General features: G+C 40.3%; 1 protein-coding gene across 4 annotated transcripts; it reads right to left on the reverse strand.

Moving 5' to 3' along the window:
• Window positions 1–593: 593 nt before the first annotated feature.
• On the reverse strand, window positions 594–18,574 carry MDM2 (MDM2 proto-oncogene). Of its 4 annotated transcripts, none has more exons than XM_053942568.1 (12): window positions 18,489–18,570; window positions 18,038–18,119; window positions 17,874–17,946; window positions 15,200–15,274; window positions 14,713–14,846; window positions 14,504–14,553; window positions 13,199–13,266; window positions 12,958–13,051; window positions 10,269–10,429; window positions 9,157–9,312; window positions 7,712–7,789; window positions 594–6,177 (listed from the first exon to the last, which is right to left on the reverse strand). In XM_053942568.1, exons 3-12 carry the CDS (start codon window positions 17,940–17,942, stop codon window positions 5,608–5,610), a joined length of 1,455 nt encoding a protein of 484 aa, XP_053798543.1. In that variant the 5' UTR covers window positions 17,943–17,946; window positions 18,038–18,119; window positions 18,489–18,570; the 3' UTR covers window positions 594–5,607. The 4 variants fall into 4 exon arrangements, with proteins under 4 accessions (XP_053798543.1, XP_053798544.1, XP_053798545.1 ...); XM_053942569.1 differs by lacking the exon at window positions 18,489–18,570 and adding an exon at window positions 18,257–18,274; XM_053942570.1 differs by lacking the exon at window positions 18,038–18,119 and having other exon boundaries at window positions 18,489–18,574.
• Between the last annotated feature and the right edge of the window lie 619 nt (window positions 18,575–19,193).

Genomic DNA, 19,193 nt, shown 5'->3' on the forward strand with positions numbered 1-19,193 from the left:
TAATTTTCTTAAGCAATTTCAAAAGTAAACCAGCAAAGATTATCTTTGGAAACATCAATCTTTTCCTGTATACAGTAAATAAAAAATGCAGGAATTCAGTTAATCCTTTCCTGAGGCATTGCTGCCTGTCACACCAAGCCCTACCAGCTGGGCTATGGAGCTTGGGCAGCCATTTGTCTGCCAGATGGCCACATTCAGTGTGCAAATCCACTTCAGAACTTGAAACAGCAATGCCAATAGCAATGAGGGCTGTGTGTGCAAGAGACTGGTTTTTTGAATGTCTTCCTCATAACCATTTGCATTTTCTACCTTTTCTCACCTTTTTTCTGATCTGCTGTGGGTTGTTTACCACACAGAGAAGTAATTATCCACTAAATCCTGTCACTGATCCTGCCACTTGTAGCAGGAAGAATGAGAGATTCCTTGAGTTAAAATCTCCCAAAAGAAATCTGACACAAGTCAGCAGTCCAGTGGCTGAGTGGGGGCAGAAACAGCCTGTGTCCTGGCTCACAAAAGTAAGAATCTGTGTGAAAACAAAGTACCAGAACTTCTAACAATCAAGTAATTGACATTAAAAAAAAAAGAGCACCATGTAGTATATAAACAAATCTTTATTTAAAGCTTTTAAATGGAACACAGTACTCAATTTTCATCAGAAAAGGAAAAACTGAAATATAAATGCAACACATGTGAAACTTCTCATAAATGGGTCTATACTGTGTGGAATTGGAGTGGATACTTGCATTTTAATGATTACTGACTGTGGTCACACATGCACTGGGTAGCTGGAAAGTAATGCACCAGGTAAAGCTCTTGAAAGTGTGTTGCATAGTTATTTAAATTCACTATAACTACTCTATTCAACAGTCATTCCAGCTATGTGTAGTCAGACAACAAAGATTCTGGTTTTAGAAAAGCCATTGGTATTTTCGGTGTTAAATAATCATCATCCTGACAGCCACTACTGTGGCTCTTGACCAAGAACTGTCCTTTAAAAGCAGGCTGTTAAGCTAAAGCATCTACTCAAAAGGGGAGTCACCACCTTTTTAAGTATCACTGACAAATTTCACATGTATAATATAGCTATAGATACATAAAAGAAGCATTCACTTGAAGCTTTCAGTGCATCTGTGCTAAAAAAAAAAAAACTAACAAAACCCCCACACTTTAGTTAAAAGCAACAATTTTTCATGTTCAGTAAGTGCAATCCATTGTTAAAACCTTAAGCTGGGTTTTGTGCTTTGCTTGTGGAACCTTTAAAGAACAAGATGTGCCTTGGACTCCAGTATGGAGGAGCTGGAAAGGCAGGGCAGGGCCTAAAAAGGAGAAGGCTGATGCTGCAGCAAGGCTCTGCTGTACTGTGGGACCAAGGCTGCCCCACAGCCCCTCCATGACAACACTGCCTGTCTACAAGTCCCATGAATGTGTCCAATATGCTCCTCCCCACAGGGAAGCCCCACAACAGCAAATGCCCCTTTTTCAGACCAAATGAGCACAACAAAATGCTGTACCATCCATAAGGGATAATTCCTGCCCCACCATATGTGTGTTAAGTTAATATGCTGAATAGATTACTTGCTTCAAAATTATAGACTCTACCTAAAGTTATGCCCTAACAGAACAACAGCCTTAGATTAAGATGGGGAAGAAAAAAAATCTTCATCTCTATTTTCATCCTATTTAGTCGGTTTATTCAGTTTCATTCGGGTCTTAATAATTTTCTAATCTCTCTTCTGTAAGATACAATTTTCTGAAACAATTATTCTTGCTGACACTCTCTGTAAGAACAAGGAATTTTCTCTTCCTCAAATTAGTCATAAAAGAGAAAAAAATCTGAAAAAATCTTCATACCCACAGACACTTCAGAGACAGTGACATTTGAACAAATGTACAGCAAACAGAACTCAGTGATAAAAATCGTACCACACTCTTAGAAGGAATGTAAGCTTTCACCAGTGATCATTTTCAAGCACTTTTACCCTTTCTAAATCATCTGCTAAGGAGAGAGGCACAGGACGGCACAGCCCACAATCCTGCTGGTGTGGGGTGAATTTCAATACTTATATGATGTCCATACTAACAAATAGGTAAATAGTTAAAGACTTGTATTTAAACAACAAGTAGGTTTACTGTACTTTCTAAAAAAGAATAAATGCAAGTTCTTGCACCATTTGTACATAACTATTGTCTACCTGATGTGCAAGAAGGAAGAGACTAAGAAAAGAAAATTACTGAAAATCACATACAGTCACATCCTGTAGGCATCTGGCCTCCCCTGCAACCTTCATGGTCATGTGTCCAAAGGCAAAAGCCATTACCACCTTTGCAAATTAACCTTAACGCCTCTCATCACCATCCTGCATCTCCTAGACCATGACCTCGAATGTTACCAGCACCTGGAAGCAGTCAGTCAGCTCCTTGGCTGTACTGAGGGATGCAAAAGCATTCCAAAGGAAAGCAAAACACCACCAAAATATTTTCACTATGCTGATGCTGGACCAGCACCATCTCTATTCAATAAATCTTGTTTAGGTGATTTCAAAGGAAGGCAAATAGGAAACATAGCCATAAATTTTCCTGTGCCCTTCTCAATCGGAATATAATACAAGTATTTCTCTGAATTTTAATGCTACATTTCTTAAAATATTTTTCTTGAGCCTGTGATTTACTAAATAAGCATATCATCATAACTACACGTGTAGCAGTAGACTAATTCAATAAATTAGAGCTCAAAACATCAACTGTGAGCACAAGGATATTTACAAACAGCAATAAATTAAAGTTTAAAATGTGTGCGATATTAAATAAGGATCTCTAAAGTTTTGTACCAAAACTTTACTTATTTTTGTGCTATTACTCAAGGCCAGGAACGTGTTTACTACCCAAGGCCAGAACAAGCAGGGTGCTCACTGCTCATGACCACACACCGAGCACGGCCAGGCCAGGAGACAGGGTGGAGGCAGAGCCAAAGGCTCCAGGCCACAGCCAGGAGGCACCACGGGAGTCACTGTGACACAGCCCCCGGGCACCAGGCCTGCACTTGCACTTGCCTGCCAGTGTCCCCAACAGGAACAGACATCAATACCCATCACTTCCATTTGGAAGGCATGCACCCACACCAACCAAACTTAAGTTGCACTAGAAGTCATTAAGAATAATATTAAGCCATAAAATATAACTTAAATCAAAATACCTGACACAGTGATTTGCAGCTGCAGAAATTAAAATGCCCCATTTCCTCCCACCAGCGAACAGAAGGTATTTCCAGGGCTATTCTCTGCAACAGAAGGCATGTGACTGGAAAAGAATGCCGAGAGCAGATGGTACAATTTGTCCCAACAGGAACTAGATAAGGACAGCTGCTCCCCCAGCACTGCAATTACACAGCCAGGGCAGCCACTGCAGAGAAGGCATCATGCTGAGAGAGGGGAAGACATGGGAGACAATGCAGTGGACAAAGCTTCATAAGAAGAAACTTTTTAGGTATAGTCCCCATGTTATTGATGCTTCTGCATATGCACATCTACAGTTCTCTCTCACCTGCAGGTGCAATGAAGAGCTTCTGCAAGCCTCACAGCACCTAAGTTTATAAAATCAAAAATAAAAAAAAAAAAAACATTAATAGGAAGTGCAAGGTAAGGCAAGTAGCCTTCTGTTAGTATCCCTACTTGAAAAAAGTATTTGCCCAAAGGCCTTCTCTATCTCAGGCTGAAGGATTATCAAATCCTATAAAACCCATGAAAGGTTTCTGCCGATCAAAAAACTTCCAATAACTTCCAGCTACCTGATGTCCCTTTACAAAGTGCAGGAGGCAAGAAACTTGCAAGAATTTGAATGAATACAACTGTGGTTTATATTTTGTTTACTTAAAATTAACTGTGCTAGAACTTCGGGTACACCAGTATCTTTTACTGGCAAAGAAATAGCTCAAATGTATGACCAAAATAAGAATGATCCCAATAATTCAGTCTTTACCTATGAAGTTACTACTTTTCAACCGAGTCACAACCAAATATTTACTAAGTCTCTCCTGTATGTCTTTTTGTCCTTTTCCTGGGTGCTTCCAGGCATTTGCAGCTCTGCAGTTAAGAAGAACAGTAGGAGTCTGTGCCAGCACACAGGCATTAGCAATTTTATACTGCTGGTGTTAGGGAAGCTGTAAAATGGTAACACAGCACAATTCCTGCACTTGGACTACATCTCTACTCTTGGCACTCCCCTGACTGTTTATCTGCCATTCCCTATTGGGCAGACAATCAGCAACTACATGTAAAAATAAAAAGTTCTAAAAATATACAAGTTCTCTTGTAACATAGTTTTCCAAAGGAGTAAGTATCACTCACTGGGTACAGAAACTCCATGTGAAAGGCAGCTGAGTGATCTTTACCACATCCTGGTTCCCACACTCACATTACCTTGCCTGAAGGGCCCCAGAACTGAGGCAGGCAGCAGACTCCCTGGGCACAGAACTGGTAAGTTTCACAAAGTCTTTGACAAAGTACAGTGAGGAGACAAGAGCTAAAAGCAGTAAAGGACAGGTCCAACGAGACCAACTTTGAGTTGGCCAAACACCTTGCAAAAGATTTTCAGAATTTTTATGATACAGGTAAGAACAGTGAGTTGGAAAGACTACCACACTTACAAGAATGTGGACTGGAACTGCACGGCTTAATTGTTTCTGCAGATGAAGGTGAATTTTTTTCTTTTTTTATTACAGCGCATGTAGCAATACAGGTGAATGTATTCTGCTAAGTCAGAAAGAAGTGCAGAAAAACAACTGTCCCCTAAGACTACCTGGCATGACAGTTCATAGTATATCCTTCATATCCTTTCAACAAGTCTGCCTAAGACTTGTTTCATGATGCTAAATTAATAATAATCATAATCAGTACAGACCTCCAAACCCACAAATGTGAGTTTCACAGGACGTTTGAGAGAGAACTGTATGACTGAGCTTGGATCAATGACTTCTCAGGGGACACACAGCCCTTAAGTTCACAATGCACACCACAAAAATAAGACACACAATATCTTTTTCTGTTTCCAAAGTATTAATTATTTTCTACCACATCTTTCCCTACTTCCTGATAAGATCTTCCACAGAATTTGGTTAATTGAAAGAATTTAAGAAAAGATTCTATTTATTCATTTTACTGACTTATTCAGAGGGGTCTGATTGAGCCTTATGTCTTCACCAAGCAACAAAAACTGGAACCTGGATAATATATTTTCTTAAATGAGGAACTTGCAGAAATAAACACTTCAACATGTCTCTCTTCCAACAATTACCGAGTTTGAGATTTTAATGAATGTATTTAATTCAATAAAACAAATGTCACTAACTTGCATGGAACATTAAAACACTTGGAGAGGCAGGTGGTTTAGAGGACCTGGTTACTTCTACTGAGAGGGATTTAAAATCTCCAAGTTGACTTATAAGTATTAGGCAAACCTCTTAACTCCAGTGCAGTTATGTCAGCAATTATTTTTCAGACAGAACGCCAAGAGACACAAAATATTAATTTTCCAATGAGCATACAAAAATAATTTCTTACTCTCTTAACCAGTTTATGAACTTTCTTTTGCAGCTTTCCAGTCAACACATGTCTAACTAAAATAAGTTAGTACAATCATTTGTATGGGCTGCCTACACACTGGGCAGGGTTTGTTCCTCTTCTTGAGCTTTTTTGCACAGGTAAAACATGACATGAGGTGTCCCGTTTTGCCATGTACTATGCAGCCATTCTTAGGTCTGCTCTGACATATGACACACGGCTCTATGCTGGTAACAGGCAGACTGGATTCCATGCTTTCCTCTTTGTCTTGCATTTCTCTCTTCTCGGGTTCCTTGAAGTCCTCCTGACTGCTACAGAACATGCTGCTTGATGTTGATGGCTGGGAATAACCTTCACTTTCCTGGGACTCAGAAAGCTGTACTGCTTTATCCTCATTCTCATCCACAGCTGGTTCTTTATCTTCAGTCATTTTTGTTGTCTTGCAGTCAGGAACATCAAAACCTTCTCCAGACTCTGCAGGAAAGGAAGCTTCTAATTTGCTCTTTTCCAATTTCTCACTCTTTTCATCTGGAAGCCAATCCTCACGAAGGGCCCAGCATCTGTGGCAATGTCGTGGAAGCGGAGGATTCATTTCATTACATTCGGGACACTTCCAATAATCCTTTAGTGAATCAAAGGTTGGAACAGCTTAAGCTACTTGGAACACAACTGAAGTATTCAGACATTATAAACAATTTATTACTGCCAAAATAATTATTATGTTGAGCTATCAACTTGTTTACAATTTTAAAATTCCATTCAGTGGTTTTGGCTGCATTTTACAGTTCTAGATTAAAACGGTTCTTATTTTAAAAGGACTCTGGCTGTCCTTCATTTTGCAGTAGGTTTGTGAATAGAACAATTCATTATTTCATATGCAAAACTGCAGAAAGCAGACCACAAAACTACTCAGAGGCCCTCATGAAAAACTCGTTAAAAAGGCCATAATTTCCCTTCTTTTCGACTATGGACTTCTGCAACGGCAGCTATTCAAGACTGAGGGACCCTTTCCCTGCGGTTTGCTGAGCTGTTGGTGCACAAAGCGGCCGGGTGAGGGCGCTCCGACACAGCCGCACCAGAGAAAACATCGGCCAGCACAAAAACAGACGGGAAGAAGGGGGAAAGGGAAAAAAAAAAAAAAAAAAGGGCAAAAACAAAGTGCTGCATCAGCCTCTCAGAGGTTACTCCATGGAGTACAATGAAAATAAACCACTATTTCGTTAAAAATACACTTTGCTTTTAAGGACAGAGACCCTTTTTAGAAAAAATGCAAGCTGTAGGAGAAATCAAAACAAAAAAGAAACAACCCAAAACTTACTTACACAAGTCCTGAATAACATCAGTAACATTAAAAGCTTATAAGACAAATTTTACATCCTAAAAATAATGTACAGGTCTCTATTTTCCACACATAAACCCTGCTATGTTTTCAGAAGGTGGCCAGCCTTCTTAACACACCAAGTCCCTCAGTCCTACAGACTATCACAGGACTGGAACACTTCACAGTTCCACAAATCAGCTTTAATTCATATTCATGCATCAAATGTGAAAAGCAAATGTAAGTAAGGAGATAGCACACGCTAGAATTAAAATGCAGTGTTTTTTTCACAAACATCTCCATACTTTGCCTCTAGGCTGTCACTTTGTTCCCACTCTTCAAGAACGGTCTCACAGAATGTAGTAGAGGCCTCTTTTACTTTAACAGTACTGTTCTGAAAAAAGGCTTACCTTCATATCTGTATGTTACAGATACCTTCATTCAAGCCGGACAATAAAACTAGGTATTCTGACTTATAGGAAGAGTTTTTAAAATGTACATGACTATGATTTTAATTTTTTTCCATTTTGTGCAGAAAGTCAGATTTAGGCTCCAAATAACTTCCTTCCATTAAGTCAATGAAACGGTAAATTAGCATGGGATTAATGGATTAGGAAGTTTATTAACCATTAAACAAAAAAAACCCCAAGATTCCTTAATAATCACATGTTCCTTAATAATCAGTAATTAAAATATTGTATTGGAATCTTCATGCATAGAAAAAGTCAATTAAATTCTTAAAAAATCACAGGTAGCAATAGAATTCATCTATACTTTTTCTACTCTATGTGTCAGTTTACCCGATTTACCATGCTTCACCAGACAAGTTTTTACTCACAGCTAGAGAAATCTCTGGATCTTCATCAAATGAATCAGCATCACTATCTTCGTCCTGATAAATAGTCAGCTGATAAACCTAGTTTAAATTTTTAAAAAATTATATATATATGTATATATATAAAACTAGCTTTTGGCATTTAATAAAAACACAAATATTTTTAACATGATAAGATTTTCAGATAGCAAGCTATTGGAGAGTGTCCAGGGATGGGCTATTAAGATTATTAATGGATTAGAGGAGCTCTCATATGAGGAAAGGCTGAAAGAGCCGTGAATGCTGAGCCTGGAGAAGGCTCAGGGGAGGGGGTGCCTGGTCCATGTGGGTAAATACCTGAAAGGATGGCATCAAGAACATAGAGCCATGCTCTTTTCAGTGGTGTCCGGTGGCAGGACAAGGGGCAACTAACACAAATTAAACACGGATGTTCCCTCTCAATATCAGGAGACACCTTTTACTGTGAGGATGAAGGAGCACTGGCATGGGTTGCCCTGAGCATCTATGAAGCTCCATCCCTGGATACAGTCAAGACATCTGGACATGGACCTGGGCAATCAGCTCTGCCTGAGCCAGGACAGATGGGTAAGACAACCTCCAGAGGCTCCTTCGAACACCAGTCATCCTGCAATTCCCAAAATTACTGTCTGGCGCAGGGGCACACCTCAATCCTTTCCTCCTCCAAATTACCATCCTCTCTCAGGGTGCAGCTCTGCACTACACTACAATTTGGTGTACATCAGTACAGTCAGTCCCATTCAGCCTCTCAGGTATCACAATCATGTATGTCCCTAGTGAATTCTGCCTTTGGTACTCACTCAGTCTTGCCGTGAGCTGATTAACCTCTCTAAAGTAACAGAAAGCTAACCCAGAAAGAAAACCCCACATACATTCTCACTTCATTCCTGACATTCTAGAAAACTCTTGAAAACTGCAGTAATCCAAATTTTTCTGTCTTGCCTACTAACAAAGATTCCTAAAACTTTGGTTCAGTATCTCTATGAAACATTTAAATTCATAGAGGCAAAAAACTTGGACATATCCCTTTGGAAAGAGTTACTCAGAAAGGTTTCCTTTGGTATCAAGTGTTGTCAAAGCTTCTAGAATTAAAAATGCAGAAAGACTATAGTACACATGCTTCACTGACTTCAACAGCTGGTGAGAGAAGTTAAGCACCCAGACTTTCCTATCCAGCCCATTTCAGAGCCTGCAGAAAGTCTCAGCATTGTTTCAGTTACTTGCTGGTGGGTTGTATAAGGGTGACCCAACTGTACTGACACGTAATTTGATTTAATGAACAACTGGGTACAGATCGTGACACCAGCACATGCAGCTCCAAAATATACCTGAAGAGTTCTCCTTGGAAAATTACAAGAATTTTTCATGTTGAAATTCTTTTTCCTTCTCATCCCTTCCCCCCAAGGTCAAACAAGGAAAGCAGATAGTACCTCATCATCTTCATCAGTGAGCTCCTGCCCTTCTTCATTATGGCTATAATCTTCTGAATAAATAGACTCAACTTCAAACTCAACACTGAACTGGTCTGATACAGAACCATGGTCAAACCAATCCGAGTTTTCGCTTAATGAACTAGCATCAAGATCCTGAAGAAAACAAAAAAAGAAAGCACACATTCAACTTCACCAGTCCATATACATAACATTGCTGATAAAACAACTCTTAGAATAAAACTGTACTACTCAGTATAATTAGCTATGGAAGAAAAAGGACCAGCTGCTGTGAGACAGTACTTTTTATGAGATAAATTATAGGTGGGTAAAAATAAAGCTAGGTCTGGAAGCCTTTTGCTGGCTCTGTAATAAGAAACTGCACTCTGCCTACAGGCAGCTGAAAGACTGCAATTATTATTTCAGAAAGTCCCTCCTAAAAAGTGGAAGAACAGATGCAAGAAGACGGTATCTTTTGGCTGCATGTCATTAAATTACCTATTCTCATAAACTCTGTTTAAACTGAGACCATGGCTAACAATTACAAAATAGGAAGACTGAAAATACAGTATAAGTTCTGTCAATTTAGAACACAGTATGTGACTAGAAATACTGTTAGTTCAGCTCTTCATGACTTAATTGAACCACAAATTTGCCCTGGTGTTTGCTAAAAACAATACGAAGCTTCCAAGTTGTGGCATGACAAATTAAAACAATGCACCATCAGCATCCATTCCACTGGGTACAGTTACCAAAGCTGTACCAGAACTAACACCTAACTTTGAAATATGGAATTACTTTTTTTTTGTCTCTTAGCACTCTAAGAAATACTTATTTTAAAACACAAAATATGTCTGACATTTTTCCATACTGTGTTTTTAAAGACTATTCAACATTAATATTTTAAAAAAATTCACTTCAGCTTTGCCAGCAGACCTATGAAAAACCCCACTCCACCCACACACCTACTTTTCTTTTAACCTCTTTTCTTTCCTCAGACACCACTGCAGGCACTTCTGCTTTTAATTAAGAACATTGTGTTTTCAGATGCATGTTTGCACTTGTGTCATCTGCAAAATTTGTACCAAAAATACTTTTCTATTTTGACTTACAGGCATGGAAAGAGAATCTGTTGAATCACTGCTATTGCTTCTTTCATGGCACAGACCACTGACTACACACCATGAGAGACTTTCATCAAACGTCACCGAAATGTTCTCTGACTTGTGTCGCTTTCTTCTCTCACTGTGCAGATCATCTGAAGAATTTTTTTCTGGGCATAGTCAAGAATTTTTTATTACTCAAAAACATCTATACGATGTGCAGTTTTGAATTTTCTAAACAGAAGCTTAAACTACAATTTACTACAAAGAAATCTAATAAAGTAAAATATTACAGTATGTTTTTTATGGGGCAAAGAGACACTAAGACTTATTTAAAAAGACACAATAACTCTTATATCCATACAGTGTGAAACATTTCTGAAACCATTACTTCAGGGGCTGCCTTTCCCCACAATTTATGAGTGGCAGTCTCCACATGGAAAACAATTGCAAATTTGAAAGAATTATTACTCCACACATGACATTAAACCTTCCTAATTTAAAGAAATACAATTAAAATCTTACTTGTCCTCACTCCCTCTACAGGCAACAGATAGAAAGGCATTTTCAGAGGGCTTCTGAGTTCACCCCAGAATTTATAGTGAGATCGAGCACTTAGCTCCCAGTTCACATGCATACAGAACACCTTGTGCTAAGCAAGGTAAGTTCAGGTTCAAGTTTCAGACACCTCAACATATTTATCAGGGAATAGTTGCACTATATGTAATTGTATTTGCCCAACAAGATTTTTATAACAAGCTATTAGAACTTTCATCGCACCCTAGCAAGAAAATCTTCCAACATACTATGTAAAAGCTGAACTCTGAAAGCATTGCTTTAAGCTCTGCATACTAAGCATGCTTGGTTTGAAGGCAAAAAGACAATGCTTTGTAACTACATCGTGTTTTGGAACAATCACCTACAGCAGTGTAAGGACTAAGGGCACAGCATTTTAGCAGTAGGTAAGTCAAAATTCAGCTCCATTGACTTCTAGAGCATTTGGTTTACAATTTTATATAAAAACGTGTTGCAAATTCAGCATGTCAGTACAGCAGAGTGAAAACCTCCCAAGATGCTAACAACTTTTGGTTCAATAGGCCTCAGTATCAGCCTGCTACAGGTGCTTTTTGCACCCACCCTCTGCTGCCCCCGTCTCCCTCGCCTTGCAAATCACACTGTGACAATCCGCAAGTCTTCAAGTCTTGAATCTTTCATTGTTAAAAAAACAACCAAAAAAAAAAAAAATAAAGGAGAACAAAACACTTGTACATACTTTGAGACTTCTCTTACTCTCCCTTGGTGCTTCTTGGCTCAGCCCCTTTCTTTTCTTTTTTCCGCCCTGAGAGCCCCACCAAACTTGGTGCCCCCAGGCCCAAAGGTTGCTCCTGTCCATCGTTGTCCTCATTTAGTTGTCATGGCTCCATGCCGTACTGATACTGTATCACCACAAGGTCTCTACATACTATTTAAGTGGCTCCAAAGGAGCCACTACTGTCCCAATTTAACAATAATAGTGGTTTAAAGGGAAGATTTCCTATAAATTAGAAAAAAAGTGTATATAAAAACACTATATTAAAAGAACTCTTAAGGTTGTAACAAACTAATAAATGGATGCAAGGCAAGAGTTAATAATCAAACCTACAATAAGTAAGCATAACCCAGAACCTTATGTGCTCTGTGTCATGCCAAAATATTACAGGTTGTGATGTTTAACCAAGACTTTCCATCCTTTCATCAGTTTTAGTTACAACATTAAAATGTTCTTTTAATTTAGTGCAAACCGCTCAGCAACGCAGCACTGGTTTGGGACTGACTTGACATAACTGTGGCCTATGAGGGACACAAAAAATACTACTTGAAAGCTGAGGAACTGAAAAATGCTCCTGAGCAAGTAAAGGAGGTTCTATGCAGTGACAGAAGGTTATCACTGCCCAGGTAAGTGCAACCACCAAGTCATGAGGCAAGACAGTAACTGATGGAACAAACTAATGTAAGAAATTTCACAGAATAATATGTACATAGAACTGTAGAGAACACTTCAATTGAGAAGCTAAACCAGGTTTACACTGACCAGATTGTTATTGCTACTTATCAGAAACAACAATTTGTGTTTTGAAAATGTACTTGCCAGTGATTATTGAATAACCACAGTAAAGACAAAGGGGAGGCAAATATGATGCTTAGGTCACCAGATGTTTTAACAAGTGCTTAATGAATGGTGAGGTACCTGAATATATCCAAAATCATCCTGTGTTACTACCACACCTTTGATGCCTCCCACCAGTTGAAATCCAAAGAAAACTGGCTTTAATGAACAAACAAAATTTCAAATTTTGTGGCTGTCTACAGAGGGAATTGAAATTAATTTGATGGTATCAGTAGATTACAAACAAAAGTGCTCTCATCATGAAGATAACACAACTGATAAAGTCCTGCTGATGTGAAAAAGTTTAACGGAGCTGTGGAGTAAGTTATTCCATCATCTTACTAACAATTCTAGGCATCCAAACGGTAACATGACACTGGAGCAATGCAAGAAATTGTGTTTTTCTTTCAGACTGAACATTTTGTTTTAGATAAGCAAAGAAACATGAGCAGTATTTGCCAGCATCTTTCAAGTCAGCAAGGCAAGAGAATGTAGCTTTTCCCTCCAAGTGGCCATGCTACTGAAAGCTCTGCATCATAAATTTTCAGATACCAGATTCACTGTGTGTCCTCCTCCTAGAAGATGTCGTTGGTTGGGAAGCCACGTTTGATGAAGTCTGGTTCTCTTCTAACTCTTGCCTAGACTCCTGATAATAGAAATACTGAGTAAGCCTGAGCATAAATGAGGTAAAATGCAAGAATCAACTTACTACATTAAACCACTGACACTATCATGCAAAGTTGAATAGAATGTACAACTCAGAAAATTTATTCAAATAAAATAAAAATAGCACCTTAATAACATTTTCTTCTTCAAGCTGAGATGTGGCATCATCCTCAGGTGTATCACCAAGGGTAGAGTCTGAAACCAAACCAAAATAAAACTCATAATACAATATAGCAGAAAAAGTCAATTTCAGGCTGAAAAAGTAAATTCTAAGTAAAATTTTAAATCCAGACATTTTGCAACAATGGAAAAAACACACTGTTCCTTTGTTTTTCAGGTGTGTGCAGGACCTTTCCTATAACATCACTGAAGTGGAAATGTGGGGAGAAAGAAGAAATGTCAACTGAAAGCAGCTCAGAATTCTGTTATAAACAGCTTCAAATGAAGTCTGTGTATAAAACTGTGATTCTGCAGATATAAAAGAATATAAGAAGGAAACTTGCTCCTCCCCAAATTGCTTTTTACTACTTATCTTATGGGACCCCTGAGTTTAAAAGACATACAATAGAAGAAAAATTAGCTGTTGTTAATGATACATGCTTACAAACAGACAGATCCTAAATTAATAAAGAGTCTTCCATGAAAAAAGAATTGGAAGATAAATTTAAGTTTGCAAGGTTAACAATGGGGATGACAAAGAGAGTATGTTTCCCATGTTCAGCAGCTGAACACTTGCCTTTAGGAAAAATCAGAAACAAAGGGTGTCTTTATACAGACTTAGAGGCCAATTTACAAAATGGCTTCCATTGTTTAACTTCTGTTTCATACCCTATATTAGGCAAAAATTACAGCTATATTGAGCACTTTTTATACTGCACAGGACTGTGTATAACAATTCTGCATTTAAGGAGTGGCTATCCACAGCATCACCATAAAGATACTTAAAAGTATACAGCCCATTTAAAAAAGGGCTGAATATAGCCAAGAATGACCAGTTCTAAATGCACTTCACATTCAGTTGTGAAAATTAAAACAGAACTTTAATATGAAAAGAGCCTTTGCCCTGATTTTATTGCTGGCGAAAATTTAACAAGCTTATTTTTAATATTAAAATTTTGTATGTTGTTGAGGGCTTTATCAGTAACAAATACAAGCAAATGACTTAAGTTTGTAATTTAGTAGCCTTTTTATTCAGCTCTGTGTTTTTTCTGGTTCTAGTCCAATAAAATTACCCATTTTTTTCTCCTCCTGAGGAAACAAGTGCTTGCTTTGATTCACCTTTTGTGATTGCTCTGGACTATAGTGAGCAAAGCCAAATAGCTAATAATGGAGAGCTCACTGTTATCTGATCACTACCTGCAAGATTCATTATGTAAATTCTATTTTCCCTACTGCTGTTTCTCAAACAAATCACCCTCCTAAACTAGCTTACCTTGTTGATTGATTGCTATCAGATTTCTGGAAATCATTGAATATAGTCTCCTTAAATAAGGGTAAAGAAAGAGATGATACAAGTTAGCTTCATGTAACCATAAAAGAGAGCTTACCATCTTTGAAGATACGAAGAGTTAAAAAAGGGACATATGCATGATGTTCTTCATTATTTCCCAACCAGACTCTCAGAAAAGAATCCCATTTTACCTGTGTTCTTTTACTGAAAAGCTTGTTACTCCAAATAAATCCCCCAGGAGATCATTTGCACAGTGTACAATATGCTGCTGTTTTTCATCATATAATTGCTTAGACATAATATATTGTCCAATATAGAATATTACCTGTGAAATAAAATAAATATAGATGTTAAATATTCAGGTTGTTTCTTAAAGTGTAAGAGACAAAACATATTAAATACATTGAAATTTACTCTTCAAACTCTGCCTAAAATTCTCTTTGAGACGACAGATTTTCATCTATCATTCCAGAAGAACACTACTATTCTACTGACCACCAGAAACTTTTGTTCAGATTTCTGAGAAACTTGCTAAATACCCAGTCAGTAGGAGAATAAACATTGTCTTATCTCAATTTCTAGACAAGCTATGAACAATACTGTCCCCTCCATTTACCCAACCCAAAACAATCTCTCTGTACTCACTGTAGTCTACCTTTAGTGGTTAAAAGTTCTCACCTCCTTCATAGTAAAAGTGTCCTTTTCAGCACCAGCTAACTTTAACAATTTCAACAACAGTGGCTTTGGTTTAACCTGTGTGTGGAAGGAGAAAAACAATATGCACTAATTATTCACCAATAAAACATTTATTTATACCAGCTGTCCTTCTCCTTCTGCATTAATCTGATATGCAAACATACAACTGCATTAAAACCTATCTTCATTCAAGTTTTTCACTTTGTAAAGTTCAAACTTAAAAGCAAATAATATGAACTAAATCATACTATATTTGTCATACACTGTACATCTTAGCTCAAACCCCAGTCTTTCATTGGCCCCTGGTTTCAGCTGGGATAGTTAATTTTCTTCCTAGTAGCTCATACAGTGCTGCATTTTTGATTTAGAGAGAGAATAATGTTCACAACACACTGATGTTTTTGTTGTTGTTAAGTAGCTACACAAAATTAAGGACTTTTCAGTGTCCCACACTCTGCCAGTGAGGATGTGCACAACAAGCCATGAGGGAACATGGTCAGCACAGCTGACCTGAACTGGCCAAGGGGATAATCCATACCACAGAATGTCAGGCCTAGTATTATGAACAGGGGAGTTGGCCAGGAGGTGCTGACTGATGCTTGGGGGTGGGCTGGGCATCCATCAGCAGGTGGGTAAGCAATTGCACTGTGCAACACTTGTCTTCCTTGGATTTAACTACTCTCCCTTTTCTTTACTATTACTCTTATACTTCCGTTATTAAATGAACAGATTTTGCCTTTTTTCATTATGGCCGTCCCACCGCGGAGGAGGCTGGGGGGCAGGGAACAAGGTGCTCTATGCTACCTAGTTGGCAACTGGGGTTAAACCTCAACACATTGGTAAATACAAATTCCTTAACTGGAGCTACAGAATTTGTTTATTAGTTGCAAGTCCAGGGCTGGGTCCTGGGGAACTCACTTTCACTCCTTTAACCATTACCACAACTCCCAAAGGGCAGGGAGGATGGAAACAGATCTCTGTGACCGTTAGTCCAGAGTGCAAGGTCATAAAACACTGGTCCGCCTCTTTCTTAGTCTCTTTCTGTGACAGTTTCTTGGGTTTTGGTTTTGCATTTGCCAGCTGGGCTGCTTTACCTCTGAAGACTTTTCTTAGCTGGGACAAGCACACTCCGTCCCCTCGGTCATACTTCACTCACTCCCACCTCTGCAATGGCCTCCCACCCACGCACCATGCCAGCAGTCTAATCTGCAGTCAGTCCATGACAATTTCCAAGGTAGAGGAAGGAAACGTTAACAAGAAAAATCACTTCCCCCATACATACAAACTGCACTGTCCCACACAACTGTGCCAGCACCAGTGCAGCAGATCAGAACAAGCTGCAGGGGCTGCCACGACAGCAAAGCCTGTGGAGCCACTGATGCTCCCAGCGCAGTATATTCTAGTGTCACCTCTTTAACAATAGCATAACCATTCTAAAACCAGGCTAATACTTAGCTATCCTGATATATTAGATAAAATAAAATGTAAAAAATAAACACAGAAAGTAAAAGAAAAAAACAACACACCAAAACAAAACAGGGAAGTGTGAATAAAATATCATGAGACAAGCAATAAATGTTTGAGGGAAGGGTGGAGGAGGGAAACTACCCTTCATTCCATTCCAAAGATCTGCTAAAACTAACACAAGTTTCAGTGAGTTAACAAGATATTAGTTGCAAGAATTACACATAATGAAAAAAATAACTAAGCTTGTGGACAACATTAGCTGTCCATTCACCCCCTCCTAAGAACTAAATTATTTAGAACATGTGGCATATATATTAGTTACATAAAGGAAGCAAAAAATAACTTATCCAAGTACTACTGACAGCTAAGCACAGCAAGGCAGTTTCAAAACTCTGAATCCACAACTAAGCCCACTTTTACTCCCCAGCCCTCTCCTCCTGACTCCTCCAAGTTCTACAGCTTTGCAGATCTGACAGGACACAGTAATATCACAATATGGTGACATAAAAAAAAGGAAGACACAAATGAAAGAAATCCATTTTAAACAGTCTGCTCTTCTACAATTTCACTTTTTTGAAGTTCTACTGTCAAGTCCACACTTTTAAGCTTTACCCTTCTAGACAAGATAATCCAGTTCAACCATCATTGTATATATGCAGTTTTGTAACTCGCATTTCAGGTGTAAAAGGCTTCAATCCTCAGGAAAACTAAGGACAAAAATGCAGAACTGTCACTGTATCAAGGAAAGCCTGAAAATGCAAAGCCATAAACACAAATGAAGACTCTTCTTACAAATTCCAATAGAGGAGAAAGTCGAAAATCTTCAGATTATTTCACCCAACAGTATGTTTTGTATGATTGAGATTTTGCAAAGCGCTTATGATCTGTTAATAATTACCACCTGAAATACTTACCACTATCAAACCCGATCATAGCATCCTTTTTAATAAAAGAAAGCAAAAAACAGCAAACATCTCCAGGAAACAGGCTAGACCTATACCATCACCCTGTACTCTCAATTATGCTGAAGATTTGGTTATTACAGAACCAAAGAGAGATCACCTTCACTGGCTGGACTTCCTGGCTTTTCCCCAGCCATCGCTCGCTAAGCACAGTGATTCTTCTGAATTAGCCACTAAAAACTCTGCAAAAAGCATGCAAAAAATCCACGCGCCCAACAGCTACTGACCAGCGCCTCTTGCTCCGAAGCGGTGACAGATGAGGCATCCGTAAGGGAGGACATCTTGGTGTTGCACATTTGCCTGCAGTTAAGGGGAGAACAACCTCAGAACGCGGCACGCAGCGACACAACCCGGGCGGGCGGCAGCCGCCACGCCGGCGGGGCCCACTCACCTCGGTGCCTCGTCCAGCCCACACGCTGGACTCTGGCGGCGGTGTCTGTGCCGAGTCGGGCCGAGCCTGGCCTTATATAGCGCTGCCAAGAGGAGGCAAGTCAGGGCTTAGCTCCCGCGCCGGCCCGGCCCGGCCCGACATGCCTGAGCATGACCCGCAGCGCCGCCGCCGAGTCACCGCGGGGGGCGGGCGGGCGCGACGGGCCCGGCGCTGACTCACCGCAGCCGCCGAACGCGGGGGGGTCCGGCGCCGTGGAGAGACGGCGCCGTGGAGGAGCAGTGGAGGAACAGCGGCGTCCCCGCGCCCCGCACCCACCCACCCGGCGCGGCCTGCCCTGGCCCCGTTCCGCCGGCGCGAGCCCCTCCCCCAACACCGACGGCCGCCCGAGCGGCCAGCGAGACCCCCGGCGCCCCCTCGGCCCCCGAGCGAACCGCGATCGATCCCCACGCACCGCCAGCCACGCCCGCTCCGCTACCCGGCCCGCGGCGAGCGGAGCGCCGGGACCGCCGGGCCCTGCCCGGACCCTCTACCGCGGCCCCGCCGCGCCGCGCGGCCCGCCGCCCGCCGCCATGTTGGTGGCCGCAGCGCCCCCTGGGCTGCGAGCGGCGGGCCGCGCTGCCAGGGCGCTGCGGGAAGCGGCCCGCCGGGAAAGGCTCCCCCCTCCAGCCGCGCCCTCTGCCAGGGCAGCGACGCGGCTGGGCCGGGGCTGCTGGGCCGCCCGCCTCATCCCAGCAACGCCTCTGGGTACCAGTTCCTCTTCCAGCGGCCGCTCATGCCTTCTAACTTGTTTTTTTGGTTGGTTTTTTTTTTGGGTTTTTTTTTTTTTTTCAGAGATATTTAAGAGATGGAACTAGGAGAAAACTCTGCATACAAAAATAATTGGACGTTGTCCTATGCTCGTCATCTCTCATTCTACAATTTTCTGAATCTTTTAAATGTAGGGCATTTGGAAGTGTGTTACTTTAACAGGTACTTATTAGTTGCTACACTTCAACTCGAACTGGTTAGGTTTTGGTCTGACTGCCTTTTCTAATTCTCAGGTTTTTTTCTTTTCCCATGGTGACATTTTGAAATTATTTTTGAATAATGAAAAACTTTGTCAGAGAACATGAGTGCTGCAGACAGTGTTTAAAGATAGGCTAGAGCAGAGGGAGTG

Source organism: Vidua chalybeata, chromosome 5 (genome assembly GCF_026979565.1).
Source record: "Vidua chalybeata isolate OUT-0048 chromosome 5, bVidCha1 merged haplotype, whole genome shotgun sequence".
Lineage (NCBI taxonomy): Eukaryota > Metazoa > Chordata > Aves > Passeriformes > Viduidae > Vidua > Vidua chalybeata.